We start from the raw sequence: 12,992 nt of genomic DNA on the forward strand, positions 1-12,992 counted from the left end.
CCAGAGTTTAGTTTCTGATAAACCCTTGATGACTTGTGCTAATCCATCAGGTGTGACAGTCGTTGAGTCATGCTGGGTGTCGGAGGATCTGATGTTGCAAAGGCTGTTTTCTGTCCTGCGTCACTTTATGGTGCTTTTATGTTGCACAACACTCCCTGCTGTGACTCTTTGAAACTACGGCGCTCTTTTACACATAAAATGTTTGATTAAAGACAGGACTTAATTCACATTTAAAATAAGCTGTCCTCAGTTTTAAGCAAGTTAACACAGTTACTGTGATCTTATTTTTTTTTTTAATCCTACCTGATGAACCTTGTGCGATGAAAGAAAATGGTGTGTGTTCAAAGGACTAGTGCAAATTTTTTTTTGTCCATCAGGTTTAATCGTTTAAAGAACGACCATCCTGCGACTGTTAGATGTTCCTCTGCTTTAACACACCTGGATCGCATGATTAGGTCATTTAGGAGGAAATTCATTTAATTCAAGTTACAGGACTTCTGCATCCAGATTACTTTCAATATAGATAGAAGCCATAATTGCAAATATTACAGCAAAAGTATAAACCATTATATTATTTTATATCTTTTTCAGACTGAGAAGTGTGTAAAATTAGCACTTTTTATTGAGGGGAAGACTTCAGAGACAGAATACTTTAAAGGTTTAATATGGCAGAATAATGTTTGGCTCCTTTATTCATTAAGCTTTCTAGAGACTGAATTTAACTCTTAAGATGCTCACTCAGTAAATCTAAACATTGAAAAAATTAGGAAAGTAAAACAAGATTAAGAAAGTAAAAACACGTTTTTCTTTTTTTTTTTGGATGATTTTTTTTTATTTTGTGACCAATATTAACCTTATTTTAGAGGCATATGTCTAGCTAATATTCAAAATGGGAAATTAATCCCTGAATAATATTTAATGAAGATCATGCATGATTTATTATTTCCTTTTCAAAACATAAATTAATTTTCATTCAGCTTTGCTTAAAGTCAATGTGTGAACCCTATGGTTTTTAATCAAATTCAATGAATAATTTGCTTCGATTATTATTAAAGTATTTTTATTTTGTAATTATAAATCCCCTTCTTTTGTCACTTTTAAGGCGATAACTTGTATTTATTTATTTTTTAAATCTATTTGTAATAATTACCTTAAAATATGTAATTGTTTGTCTATTTATTGAATTTTGGGGCCTTTTTTGGTACCTTTATAAACTTCTAAAATTGCTCCAAAAACCCAATTATTTTCATATCAAGCTAAAATTGGTCTGTATGTTTTGGGTTTTTTGTGTGTTTGTTGTTCAGGAATGATCCAGCTTTAAAAGTGAGCCAACAAATATAGAGTTGCATTATGATAATCGCCCCAAGTCAGATTATTTCTGGTTATACAGTCTTTTTAAAAAAAATGTGTCAATCTTTTTTTACAACTAAGAGAAATACAACATATGTTCTATGAGTTTAGGAAAACTTATAAATTATCTTTGTATCCAATTTCATGACTGATTTGACTATTTCTAGTGGTTTGCATGTTTTCACAACATCAAAACATAATGCCTGTGTTTGTAGGCAATATTTACCAGGACATAGTAAAGACATTCTTATAAACTAGGTTAAAAACATCCTTCCCAGGTTGGTCGGGATGAAAACTGTTGCATATTTAAGGGATTGTGAATCGGAGCGTGTGATTCGGTTTTGTGTTGTGCCACATCAAACGTGGGAATGAGGTGATTGATTCCAATTAGAAACCAAGTCCATTGTTTTCGATCGCATTAGGCAGTGTTTCAGGGTGACCAAAAAAGACAACAACCTATTAGTGGGCCAGTTTCTCTCCGGCTGAGTGCTGGCAGTGGGTGGGGAGGTGGTGGAGACGGTGGATGCTGCTGCCTGATAGGGTTAAAGTCATGAGAAAAGCTCATTTAAGTTGAGCTTTAGCAATGTCACAGGAAGAGGGGGCGGGATGGGAGGGAGAAAAATAAAAAGAAGCACATTGTGTAATTATATTTCCTTTTTTATGCTAAAACTTCTATCAATTAGGGTTGAATTCCTTACTAATCATTACACGCCAAGATCCTTCAATCAGGGCAGTAAGCAGGATGATGAGATGAGGGTAAGCAGAGTTAACTTTGTTAGTGACTGGCAGCTTCTGTTTGAAGAGGATGAGCGATGTCACCACGGCAACACGACAAATCACTGCACATGCTCAGGCTTCACCAAGTGAGACGTCCAACTCTGATCCACAGACTAAAGAGTTCAGAAGTGTCTGTGTCAGGCCCCACCTGGATTTCCTTTTGCTTCATTTTTAAGTCATCCTTTTTTAAAATACTGTTAAAAATCTGATATGTTCTTGACATTTCTAGCTTTTACTATCAGCCTGAGATATGCCTATTTAGCAATAATCAATTTATGCTTTAGCAGTAATTAATTTAATGCCTTCTACAATAATATTTTTGACATATTTAGAGTGGGGACTTTTGGAGTTAGCCGATTTTTTTTCTAAAATGTCTCTCAGTTTGCATCAATTTTAACTCCTATCTAAAAGGTTCGATGTCTCTACAGTGACGCGTGCTCAGATGAAGTTATATTAAAAAAGGTATAGATATAAACATCAGGGATGGATACAAAAATGTACTCCTTTCAAGTAGAGGATTCAAATCTATGAACATCAGCTGCAGTATAATGAAGGTTCTTGTATAGTGAATCTCTATTGTTTGGATATTCAAGTGATGTTTTTGCTAAAAAAAGAAGCCCCTGCCTCTTCGTCAGACTCGGAACTTTCCAAACAGAAATCCATAGCTTTCTTTTTTTATTTAGAATCTCTGATGAAGAACAGAAGTACTGTTCTGCATAAGTGATGGTATTTAAACATGAAGCAATGCAAAGTGGTGAATCCACCGATGTCCAAAGTTAGTTCTTGATAGACAATGTTTGTTTTTTTTTCTCTTAAATGTTGTTTTTACATAACAGAAAAACAACAAAAACTGTGACAGTGAGATGCAAATGATTCATAAGAGTAATACAAGGAGGTTATATATGCTTGATCTCCTACGGTGTCTCTGTTGTGGGCTCGGTATGTTGTCCATTTGTCCCATTTTGTGTGAAACTCAACTTGCTTCAGTTTCAACTCATATGTGAGTTAAAGATTTCCTCCACCGTGTCCATCCAGTACCTCAGAGCATTAGGGTCACATCTGTACCATTTCCCAGTGATTCCTTTCTTGGCTGCAACAGTATTTTAACCAAATATCTATCCTCACATTGTACAGTATATAAACGGTAGCAATATATAAACCAGTATCTTTTCAAATGTACCTTCCAGTATTTCTGCAATTTTATACAATGCGTGCTGCTCCCAACACCATCTCTAGCATGTTCATTGTGTTTGTGTACATTTATTTTGCTTTTAAGGCTCATAGCAATCGATATTTTTGACCAAACCCATCATGCCTCATGTAATTATAATACATATTGAAGCCACTAATATTTAAAAAAAACATTATTCATTGAATTTGGAACAACAATTTATGGTTGTGCTCTTAAAGTATGTATATAAATGAATTGTAGGCATTTATACAATCCTTAACATAGTGGACAGTTTCTGTCACAACAAAAAGAAATTACCAAAAAAATCAAACTATCTTAACTATTGAATGAATAATAATAATAAATCATTAGTTGTTGTGGATTGTGTAAATGACAATATCTCTGCGTCAGTATGAAGAGCATTATTGTTGAACATTTGTCTCTAATCGTCTGCAAGGTTCCATTTAGTTTTTTTCTTATTGCATTTACGGAGAAATATGTCCATCACCAGAATTTGACATCGAGATGGAAAAAACACAGGGGCAGTAATTGAAATGCATAAGGAGCACATGTTAGTCCCCCTGACGTCTTTAAAGTTTGCTCTGCTCCTGAGAGCCCGTATCTCTGCAGCGGCTGTCAAAATCCATTGTGCCATTCACAAAGAGCCCAGGGTCCTCTCCAGTTTTGCCTCCATTCATTAGAGGCAGCGATGCGTGATCGAGGCTTTCCCCTCAGTCCCAGACTTCCACAGAGAGGGAGCCTCATGTGAGTGATAGCAGCTATGGGACCACAAACGATCTGGACAAGGAGAGTTGCTCAGGGTGGGACGGGTAGGTGGGTACCAAGTTGTTAGGTACGACTGACTGGATACATGGGTTTGGAAGCTGTTTCTCCTTTTGTTTGTGCAACAAGCTGATTGGTTTTAGTTTCCTTTTTTATTTCAAACTATGGACAGACGTTTTTCATAGCTGCATTTTAAGGAATCAAAATCTTGTCTTTGCAGAGATGACGCAGCTTTCATCGCAGCCCAAACCCCTGGACGCAGCCGCCGTCTCCGACGAAGCCCCCACAGCTGGCACAGGTCCCGAAGATCTTGACCAGAGGATGCTGGAGAAGAGGTCAAAGGTCGTTGAAGAGCTGCTGCAGACTGAGGAAGACTACATCAAAGACCTGGAAATGTGCATTGATGAGATCATTATTCCACTGCAGGAGAAGAAGGTAAAACGAAGAAAGCATGGTACATATAAATACCATGATGCTGTGCTTTCTGAAAATGTTTAATTTTATGTAGATTAAGCATGCTTAGTGCAATCCATCTATACCATAATCTGTCCAATATAATAGCTTGATGTTAATGGAAATACTAACCTACCAGGTGAAGGTGGACTTTGAAGGTCTCTTTGGGAACATCAACTCTGTCATTGAATTGTCCCGTCGGCTGCTTGGAGGACTGGAAAATACTGACTCAATAGGTACGGAGTCAGTTCTTTCTTTATTTAAATGATTGCAACTCTGAAAACATTTTCTGTATATAACTGTCCTCAGATGATTTACTCTTAAAGCCATTTGACATTATTCTCCTTCTTAGTAAAAAAGTTAAGATTCTTTTTTTTTGTTTTTTTTCTGTTTTGATTTGGATTCCAAATCTTTAGTTTTTTCCCGCTTGCCGTTTAAATTAAACACACTTTTATAACGTGTTTGTGTCCTGTGCTGTCAGGCGGTGTCTTTCTGAGCTTCAAAGCTGAGCTGGAGGAGGTCTACAAGCTCTACTGCCAAAACCACGATGATGCCATCTCCCTGCTGGAGACCTACGAGAAAGACGAAAACATTCAGTGCCACGTGTTGGAGTGCCTGGAGAGACTGAGGTGCGTAAAGCCCGGTTCATGCTTGATGCGCCTATAAGGTCCAGCAGCCTGAGTTTCTGCATGGAGCTTTAAGAAACATTTGTAACTTTGCGGAAAACAGAGTGGACGAGCAAAGCTCCTCCTAGTTACCCCACATAGATTCCGTGTTTGTTTATTAAAAAAAAGCTCAATATTTCTATAATTAGTTTTTTTAATCTGTGTTTCCCTAAATACATATAAGTATTTTTATTTCTTTTTTAGCTAAATAGCTAACCTTAAAGCCTTTCCTCTTTATTCAACCTTCCTACCTCAAATATGGATTACTCCACACTATAAAACCTCATACCTCTCTATCAGGGGTCTGAGACCTTTAAAATACAAATTGCCATTTTTACATTCAGTCCAACTATTCAATCGCTTTCAGAGCCACAAACATAATTTAAACTTTTTAAAGAAAGAAAAAGATCACTTATATTTTCATACATTTGTACCAAAGACTTGCCCTTTAAATAATCAGCTTACTATCTCAAATTTTAGGTTTTAAAAATGAATGAAAAACACTTTCAAAAAGAGAATGAATACATTTCAATGTGTCACAGACGTTTTAAAATCAATAAAATAAATTTCCATTATATTTCGAGTCAATTTATTTTGGAAATTCAACTCAACTAGTGGATGGAGAGAATTCTAACCAAAACACTTACCAACAAAGACTATTCCAACAATCGCCTGGCTCTTCATCATGTTTTAGTCAAAGTAATGAGGTGTCTAAAGAGCCACAGGTTGCCTTTTTGCTTAAACAAAGGGTGCCACTATTAATTAGATGATAAAGTCATTAATTTTTAACATTCCTGAGGTCCATCACCAGGTAACTGAAAACCTGGCATCCAAAATAAAACATTTAGTGGTTTAGTGGCCTAGATATGGAAACAACGAATACCCAATTTGTAGTAAAATCTGCCTGGAGACTGGATGCTAAGATTTCCTATTGGTCTGTTTATGTTGATTTTTCTCTCTCTCTACTGAACTAGTAGTTACCAGACAGAAATATAAAAAAATATATATATCATATTTATATCAGAAAACTCATGTAAGTTTATTTAAAGTTTTATATTTTTTTTTAGATTTTTATTTCTAGGTTGTCTCTGACTCCCTTTAAATCCCTGACAGTTTAGCATCAGACATATTGTTATGAAAGAGAAGTACAACCGAAGTTGACTATTTGATAAGTTTAAAGCTATGAAAGTGTTCACACTCTGAGCTTCGAGCTCTTCTTTAGAAGTCAGTCATGTGGAGCATTTCTGGAATGTCCCCTTCCTTGTTTCTCCTGTCCGGTTTCACCCTCTGTGACTCAGTTTCTTTAGCAGACACGCTTCTGTGTTTTAGTAAATTATGGTCGTGTTTAAAGATAAACATGATTTTTGCGAGGCAGGAACCTGCAGAACAAATGGGCTGTGGTTCCATAAACAAAAGGAAAAGGACTGTTGTAAGAGAGCATTATATTGTTAACATCTTGCCTTATCTTACAGGCTTTAGTATTTTTTCTTCATTTTTTCTGCTTAATAAGAACTTCTGTATTTATTGATGAAATGTTATCCACCAATCAAATGAAAGGTTCATGTAATTGACCGTTTACCAAATCAATGTTTTTATTGCTCCTCTGGGCTTCTATCCGAATTTAAATGAGAAATCTTCAATCAGAAAAATTGTTGCTCCTGATATCACTTTCAGTCTGAATCTCATCTTTTGATATTGACAATAAAATGATTCTTTAAATTTTGTCAACAATAAGATTCTCTGAAAGACTTTTAAAAATCCAAGCATGTCGCTGTAAATTCTGTTTTTTATTTCTCCGTTTCTTCCCCTTCCTCCTTTCTACAGGGCAATGTACCGCGAGTGGTAAGTCTTCTTGATTAGTGTCGGCATGATTTTCCAGCATGGGAGCCAACCTGACTGCATGCTTGCTTTTCATGAACTAATGACATCCCTGTTTTTTGTTCAAAGTAAAAAAAAAACAGCTGTGTTGAATGGAAATGTGATCTTTTACATGTTGTGGTTTGTGTCTGCATGTCTATTGTCTGGTCCTGTTAAGGCCAGTTTAATGACTACTGGGCTCTTGTCAAATTAAGATTAATTCTGGGAAACAATGCCACCTACAGGACTAAAACGGCAACTGCAACTTTGCAACTGCAAAAATATTTAGAAATGTGTTTAAAAGAAATCAGAAAAAAAAGATCTGTCCTGTAGATTGCATTAAAACTAAGAAAATCAATTTTCCTCTATTCCTTCTGTGTTTCTCAGAGGTTTTGGTCATCATCAGAAATCAGCATGTGATGAAGTCTTTATCATTGGATCATACAATCCATATGATAACTGAAATAAGTCTCCATCACTGCTAATAGCCTGTAGCAGCAGCTACTCTCGTGGTGACTTAGTGTGATCCTTGTGACACTTGAAACCTCTTACACATTATTTTAGTTTACTAAATAGATAATCAGTTTTTTCTGTCTGTTTTTCAGGGGTAAAGCTAATTACATCAACCTGGGCTCCTTCCTGATTAAGCCGGTGCAGCGGGTGATGCGTTACCCGCTGCTGCTGACGGAGCTGCTGGGCGCCACTCCGGAGAGCCACCACGACCGTCCCCAGCTGACTCAGGCTGTGACGGCCATCAAGCAGATCAACGTGAACATCAATGAGTACAAGCGCAGAAAGGATCTCGGTAAAAATCTTTAAAACTCGCTTCTCTTCATGCGTTGCTTTTATGTCCAAAATTGTCACATTGAAGTTTATTTGAGGGCCACAGATTTTGAAAGCTTATTATTTACAAAGCAAGCTTGTATTAATATGGAGTATTGTGATGAAAGAAAGGAGTCAAAAAGAGAGAAAGTCAAAAGGCAAACTGTTTCCTAATTTTTGCGCAAATTGGGAAATGCTTAAAGTTTTACCTTTTATTAGTAAGTAAATAAAACACAAATACTTTTGTAGAGTACCTGACATTTTCCAGTTTGGGAAGATTACAATTTTCCCCAGAAACTTATTTTACACTTTTTTACTAAGGGCCCCCAGATCATTCCAAGGGCCGCTAAGGGTCCTTTGGTTGCTCTTTGGACACCTCTGATCTAAATCAACCTGATGGAGCTCTAGCTTTCTTTAGCTTCATCCACCTTCGCATCATCTCTCATCTGCTTCCTTGTTCCTGAGGAGGAAAAGAATCCCACAGCATGATGCTGCCACCACCTTTCCTCATGCCTGGGTTTCTGGGTTCAGGGTGATGAAAAGTATTTGGTTTTGACCACATATAGCTTTCGGCATTTAGACCAAAAGGCTGTTTGTTTAGCAGAGAACAGCTGGATTCTAAAGAGATTAAATTACAGAGGTTGACTCAAAGTTATTACTGGATTATTTAAGGGTATCAGGGTAAAGGGGGACAAATGCAAAAACATCTAAGACTTAAAACACACAGAAGAAGGTTTTGCATTTATTTTTTCTTTCACTGCATATTTAATGCACCAATTTATATGTTTTTACCAGAAATGAACTAAAAGATGTTTATGGTGGTAATGTGAAAAAATGTGGAGGTTCCTGATAGCAAACTATTTTACAAAGCTCTGTAAATGTTTTTAAGATTTTTTTTGTTCTCTAGCTTCCCTGCTCATTCTCTCCCTCTGCTGTTCTCAGTGGTGAAGTACAGGAAAGGAGAAGAAAACTCCTTCATTGACAAGATCGCCAAGCTGAGCATGCACTCCATCATTAAGAAATCAAACCGCGTCAGCAGCCACATCAAGCACCTCACAGGAATGTCTCTCCAGGTCTGCTTTATTTGGTTGTGTATTTTTTTTTCTTTGTTTTTCATTGCTTCAAATATTTCAAAAGCCTAAATGTAAATGAATTTTTTCCCCCAGATTAAAAATGAAGATTTTGATGTTGCTGAGAAGAAGTTCAGGCTGCAGGAGAGACTAATCAAGTCTTTCATCAGAGACATCTCCATGTACCTGCAACATATCAGGGTAGGAAGCTCAACAGCACAACCTACAAAAAAAAAAAAAAAATTCATTTCTGCACGTCATTTCCATTTTAATGTAAGCGTCACGTCTGACTTGATCTCTGTATAGGAGTCGGCCTCTGTAAACGTCTTGGCAGCCATGAGTTTGGGTGACATCTACACCGAGCGCAGCGTGCTGGATCCAGAGCACTTCCACAGAGCTCACCGCAGCATCAGCGACAAACAGTTCGCTCTCTTTGTAAGTACTAACCCTCTATTTTAGCCTGACTAAGGGACGGTTTTACTCTGCAGCTCATATCAGCAGCAGTCCTGAGGATCCATGGAGCAATGTGTGTGTGAGATCCCTTTACTAATCCAGAAAGGCACAGGAGCGGTCGGCTTTCTGGGAGAGGTCTATAGGTCCTATAAATTTGCAAAAATAGACTTAAACTGATTCTTATCTCTTTTGTAGAATTGTAATAACAACAAGATAAGCATTTTTAAAGTTTTTATAGCTTTCCTTGAATTGAGTATCATTATTTATATTAAGAGTACAATTCAAATAATACTGGTTGAAGAGAGTCATTTTAACCTTTAGTGTTTTCTGTTAGCCACTAGTGCTGTTACCACTGCTAGTATAACTAAAACAGCAGTTTTTCAGAGATTACAGAATGTACAGTAAGCCCTGAGTTATCCAAACCCACTGCAGATTCAAGTATTGTATATTAATATTACTTTATAAGTATTTAATAGCAGCCCAGCTGTAGTCCCAATTTAAGTCTAATTGTGAATCTCAAGCTTAGGGTAATGACATGGAGGCCTTCCAACTTTATTACCAATAATAAATCATTTATATACTAACAGAAACCTACCATTCGCTGTTTAGAGGTATTAATGACATACATTTTTTTCTACTACTGAATAAAGAAACCACAATTTTTTATCATATAAGACATGTCTCCCTTATATCTTGTCAGAAACAACCTTCTTTGATAAATAACATTAAATTTAAGTCAAGATATTTTATTTAAAAAAAATACTTTTGTAGAAAATAAAGCTGTGTTCATCAATAAATGTAATACACTCTGCGTCTGCGGTTGAGTTAGTCCCAACAGTAATAATGTCAGTCCTGATCAGATAGAACAATTTTGGATAAATTGTAAAACCGTTTTCCTTTTTTTTTCCTCCTGAGCAGAAGGAGCGCACCGAGTTGCTGGTCATCAAACCTCTCTCCCAACTCCTCGCCATGTTCGCCGGGCCACACAAGCTCATCCAGAAACGCTTCGACAAGTTGCTCGACTACGACAACTGCAAGGAGCGGGCCGATCGCCTGAAGGACCGCCGCGTGCGAGACGAGCTGCAGGTGGCCCGCAACAACTACGAAGCACTGAACGCCCAACTCCTGGATGAGCTGACGAAATTCAACATGGTGGCGGAGGACTTGTTCAAAGACTGCGTGAGCGCCTTCGCTCAGGCCCAGAGGGACTTCATGAAGATGACGCTGGGAGAGCTGACGCCCCTGCTGCAGGTTGGAAACGTGTTGAACGCTGCTGTTTAGATCGGCTCTGGGCTGATGACCATCCCCAGTGACATTTTATGAATTTGCTAAATTTCTACTATACATTAACAGTAATGGCAATAATATTGCCCTTTAAACATTTGTCTGGCTGTGGGCTTACGAAGAGACTTACATAAAAAATTAAATCAAAGAAGTGGCCTAACATGACTATCTGTGAGGGATTTGCACAAACCAGCCAGAAAACCACTGAAATTTTTCAAAAAAAAATCTTAATTTATTCCCAAAATTTAAAAAAATTATAAACTTGGCCCCAAAACAGAGGTGAACAAAACAGAATTCAATTCAGGCTTTAAGATCAAGAACTCAAGCACAAACTGACTGAACAAACAGGACATGAGGGAAACTTAAATAGTGGCTGATCAGACCACTGTTGACACACGAGGGGGATAACTGACCAACAAACTAATAAACAAATAAACTTAATTAAACAGATAAATACTGGCCAGACACTAAATACCTTTTAAATTAAACTAATTAACAAAATTACCCAAACTAAGAAAATGTAGACAAATGATAAACAAATTTCCTTTCCCATTACAAATGGTTTGACCCACTGATTAGCCTGCAACAACCAATTGAGGAAAGCTGGAGCTCATTGCAGCCCTCCACCAGCAGATCCAAAGGAAACTGGCAACTCAAAGAAAAATAAATTAATCAATTACATCTTGACAAAAAAAAAAAACAACAACCTGACAAATAAAGGTAACTAAATGCGTGCACTGCAAAAAGCTAAATTAAAGTCAGGCTAATGAAAATATATGAAATGTGCAACTCATTTTGAAAAGGAAAAATGTAAAAGTTACCACACAACCGTACCATGCATATTACTTTTGGTCAATAGACTATATTAATTAGGCTATGTATGATTCCAAAAAAATAAATCGACCATCCCCCCCCTTTTTTACAACTAGACTACTGTATACAGGAATAGACAAATAAACATTCCAGATAAAGCAATTGAGAAATATACGTGGAAGCTAAATTTTTCTACAACTTTTTTTTTATATCAATTCCCCTGATATTCTTCAAATACCAGTTCTTCCTTCCTTCATTATCTACAAATCTCAGTGTGTTACACCTGTGGTGCCTTTTTGTGTGGTTTTCAGATCAGCCAGAAAGATTGGAGTTTTAAGCAACGTTCGTTTAAAAACCCTGATCCAACAATTCAATTAAATTTACTTACACAGCGCTAATTCACAACACATGCCCTCCCAAAGCACTTTACAGACACAATTCAACCAGATCATACAGTCAGATTTAGTCAAGGTTTTCTATTGAAAACCAGTTGATTGCATCAACTAATTTACTCAAAGGCAATCCCTCACACAAAGCATGCTTGAAGTGACAGTGGAGAGGAAAAGCTCCCTTTTAACAGGAAGAAACCTCCAACAGATCCGGAGTCGGCGTAAGACAGGAGTTCAAGGCGACAGAAGCAGCCTTGGAAAGTTTTAGATAAACCAAATATAGACAAAGAATAGCATGTAAATATAAAACCACGTAAAAAGCTGTTTGTTTTTAAAAAATTCAGATTGTTTTATCTCTTTTATGGCTGAATAAGCAACACAGACAATGAACAATTTTTTTTTGCACTTCTTTAGAATTTTGATGATAATATCTCTCAATACTGATAGTAAAGGCAACGGAAAAAAATAAAATAAATTAAGGGTAAAATGAATCACATACATACCCTAGATTCACATTTGGAGCATTTCACAAAATACAGCCAGCAAACACTGTTACACCTATTACACACTCCTTACTTTGTTTTCCTTCTGTCTTCTTCTTTGTCATCAGCAGTTTTCTAACAAAGTCACTTCAGGGGCAGAAGTGATTTCACTGTTTCAAGAGGAGTACAAGGGGGTTCTCAAACTCCTACAGAGCTTCAGTTTCTGCCCGGAGAACCTCCCGCAGCCAACGGCAACCACGAAGAAGCCATTTGATAGGAAAACGCTGGAGAAGCAGCCTGCTAAGAAGCAGCCTCAAGGACCTGTGAGTTTAATCGACTTGTTTAAATCTAAAAAGAAATCAATCAAGCAGCTTCACTACTCATTGGCTTCAAATGTTTTCCAGCCGAACCACATCGTGCAGACGGATGAGCATCGCTCTGCGCTCCTGGCCGGTTACGGTCCTGAGGAACTTTACCAGGCGGAGAGGAACTTCAATGCTGCTCAGGATCTGGACGTCTCCATACAAGAGGGAGACCTTGTGGGTATAATAAAGCAGCAGGACCCTTTGGGAAGCAACAACCGTTGGCTTATTGATAATGGAGGTAGTTTATTACACAGTTAT

General features: G+C 37.2%; 1 protein-coding gene across 4 annotated transcripts in view; it reads left to right on the forward strand.

Annotated features, from left to right (window-relative positions):
* The window catches only part of LOC119780497 (dynamin binding protein), a 72,423-nt gene that overhangs the window by 56,902 nt on the left and 2,529 nt on the right, over positions 1 to 12,992 (forward strand). For 2 of the 4 annotated variants that reach the window (XM_038280561.1, XM_038280564.1), the window contains 11 exons: positions 4,302 to 4,516; positions 4,674 to 4,770; positions 5,016 to 5,163; positions 7,024 to 7,041; positions 7,662 to 7,861; positions 8,821 to 8,951; positions 9,045 to 9,149; positions 9,255 to 9,383; positions 10,320 to 10,652; positions 12,498 to 12,692; positions 12,774 to 12,972. In XM_038280561.1, the coding sequence (XP_038136489.1) occupies positions 4,302 to 4,516; positions 4,674 to 4,770; positions 5,016 to 5,163; positions 7,024 to 7,041; positions 7,662 to 7,861; positions 8,821 to 8,951; positions 9,045 to 9,149; positions 9,255 to 9,383; positions 10,320 to 10,652; positions 12,498 to 12,692; positions 12,774 to 12,972 (1,770 nt within the window). The remainder of the gene's footprint in view (positions 1 to 4,301; positions 4,517 to 4,673; positions 4,771 to 5,015; positions 5,164 to 7,023; positions 7,042 to 7,661; positions 7,862 to 8,820; positions 8,952 to 9,044; positions 9,150 to 9,254; positions 9,384 to 10,319; positions 10,653 to 12,497; positions 12,693 to 12,773; positions 12,973 to 12,992) is intronic. The other 2 variants (XM_038280562.1, XM_038280563.1) reach the window with 2 other exon arrangements.

The sequence above is a fragment of the Cyprinodon tularosa genome, unplaced genomic scaffold, assembly GCF_016077235.1.
Source record: "Cyprinodon tularosa strain WSP-4 unplaced genomic scaffold, ASM1607723v1 ctg161, whole genome shotgun sequence".
Taxonomy (NCBI): Eukaryota; Metazoa; Chordata; class Actinopteri; order Cyprinodontiformes; family Cyprinodontidae; genus Cyprinodon; species Cyprinodon tularosa.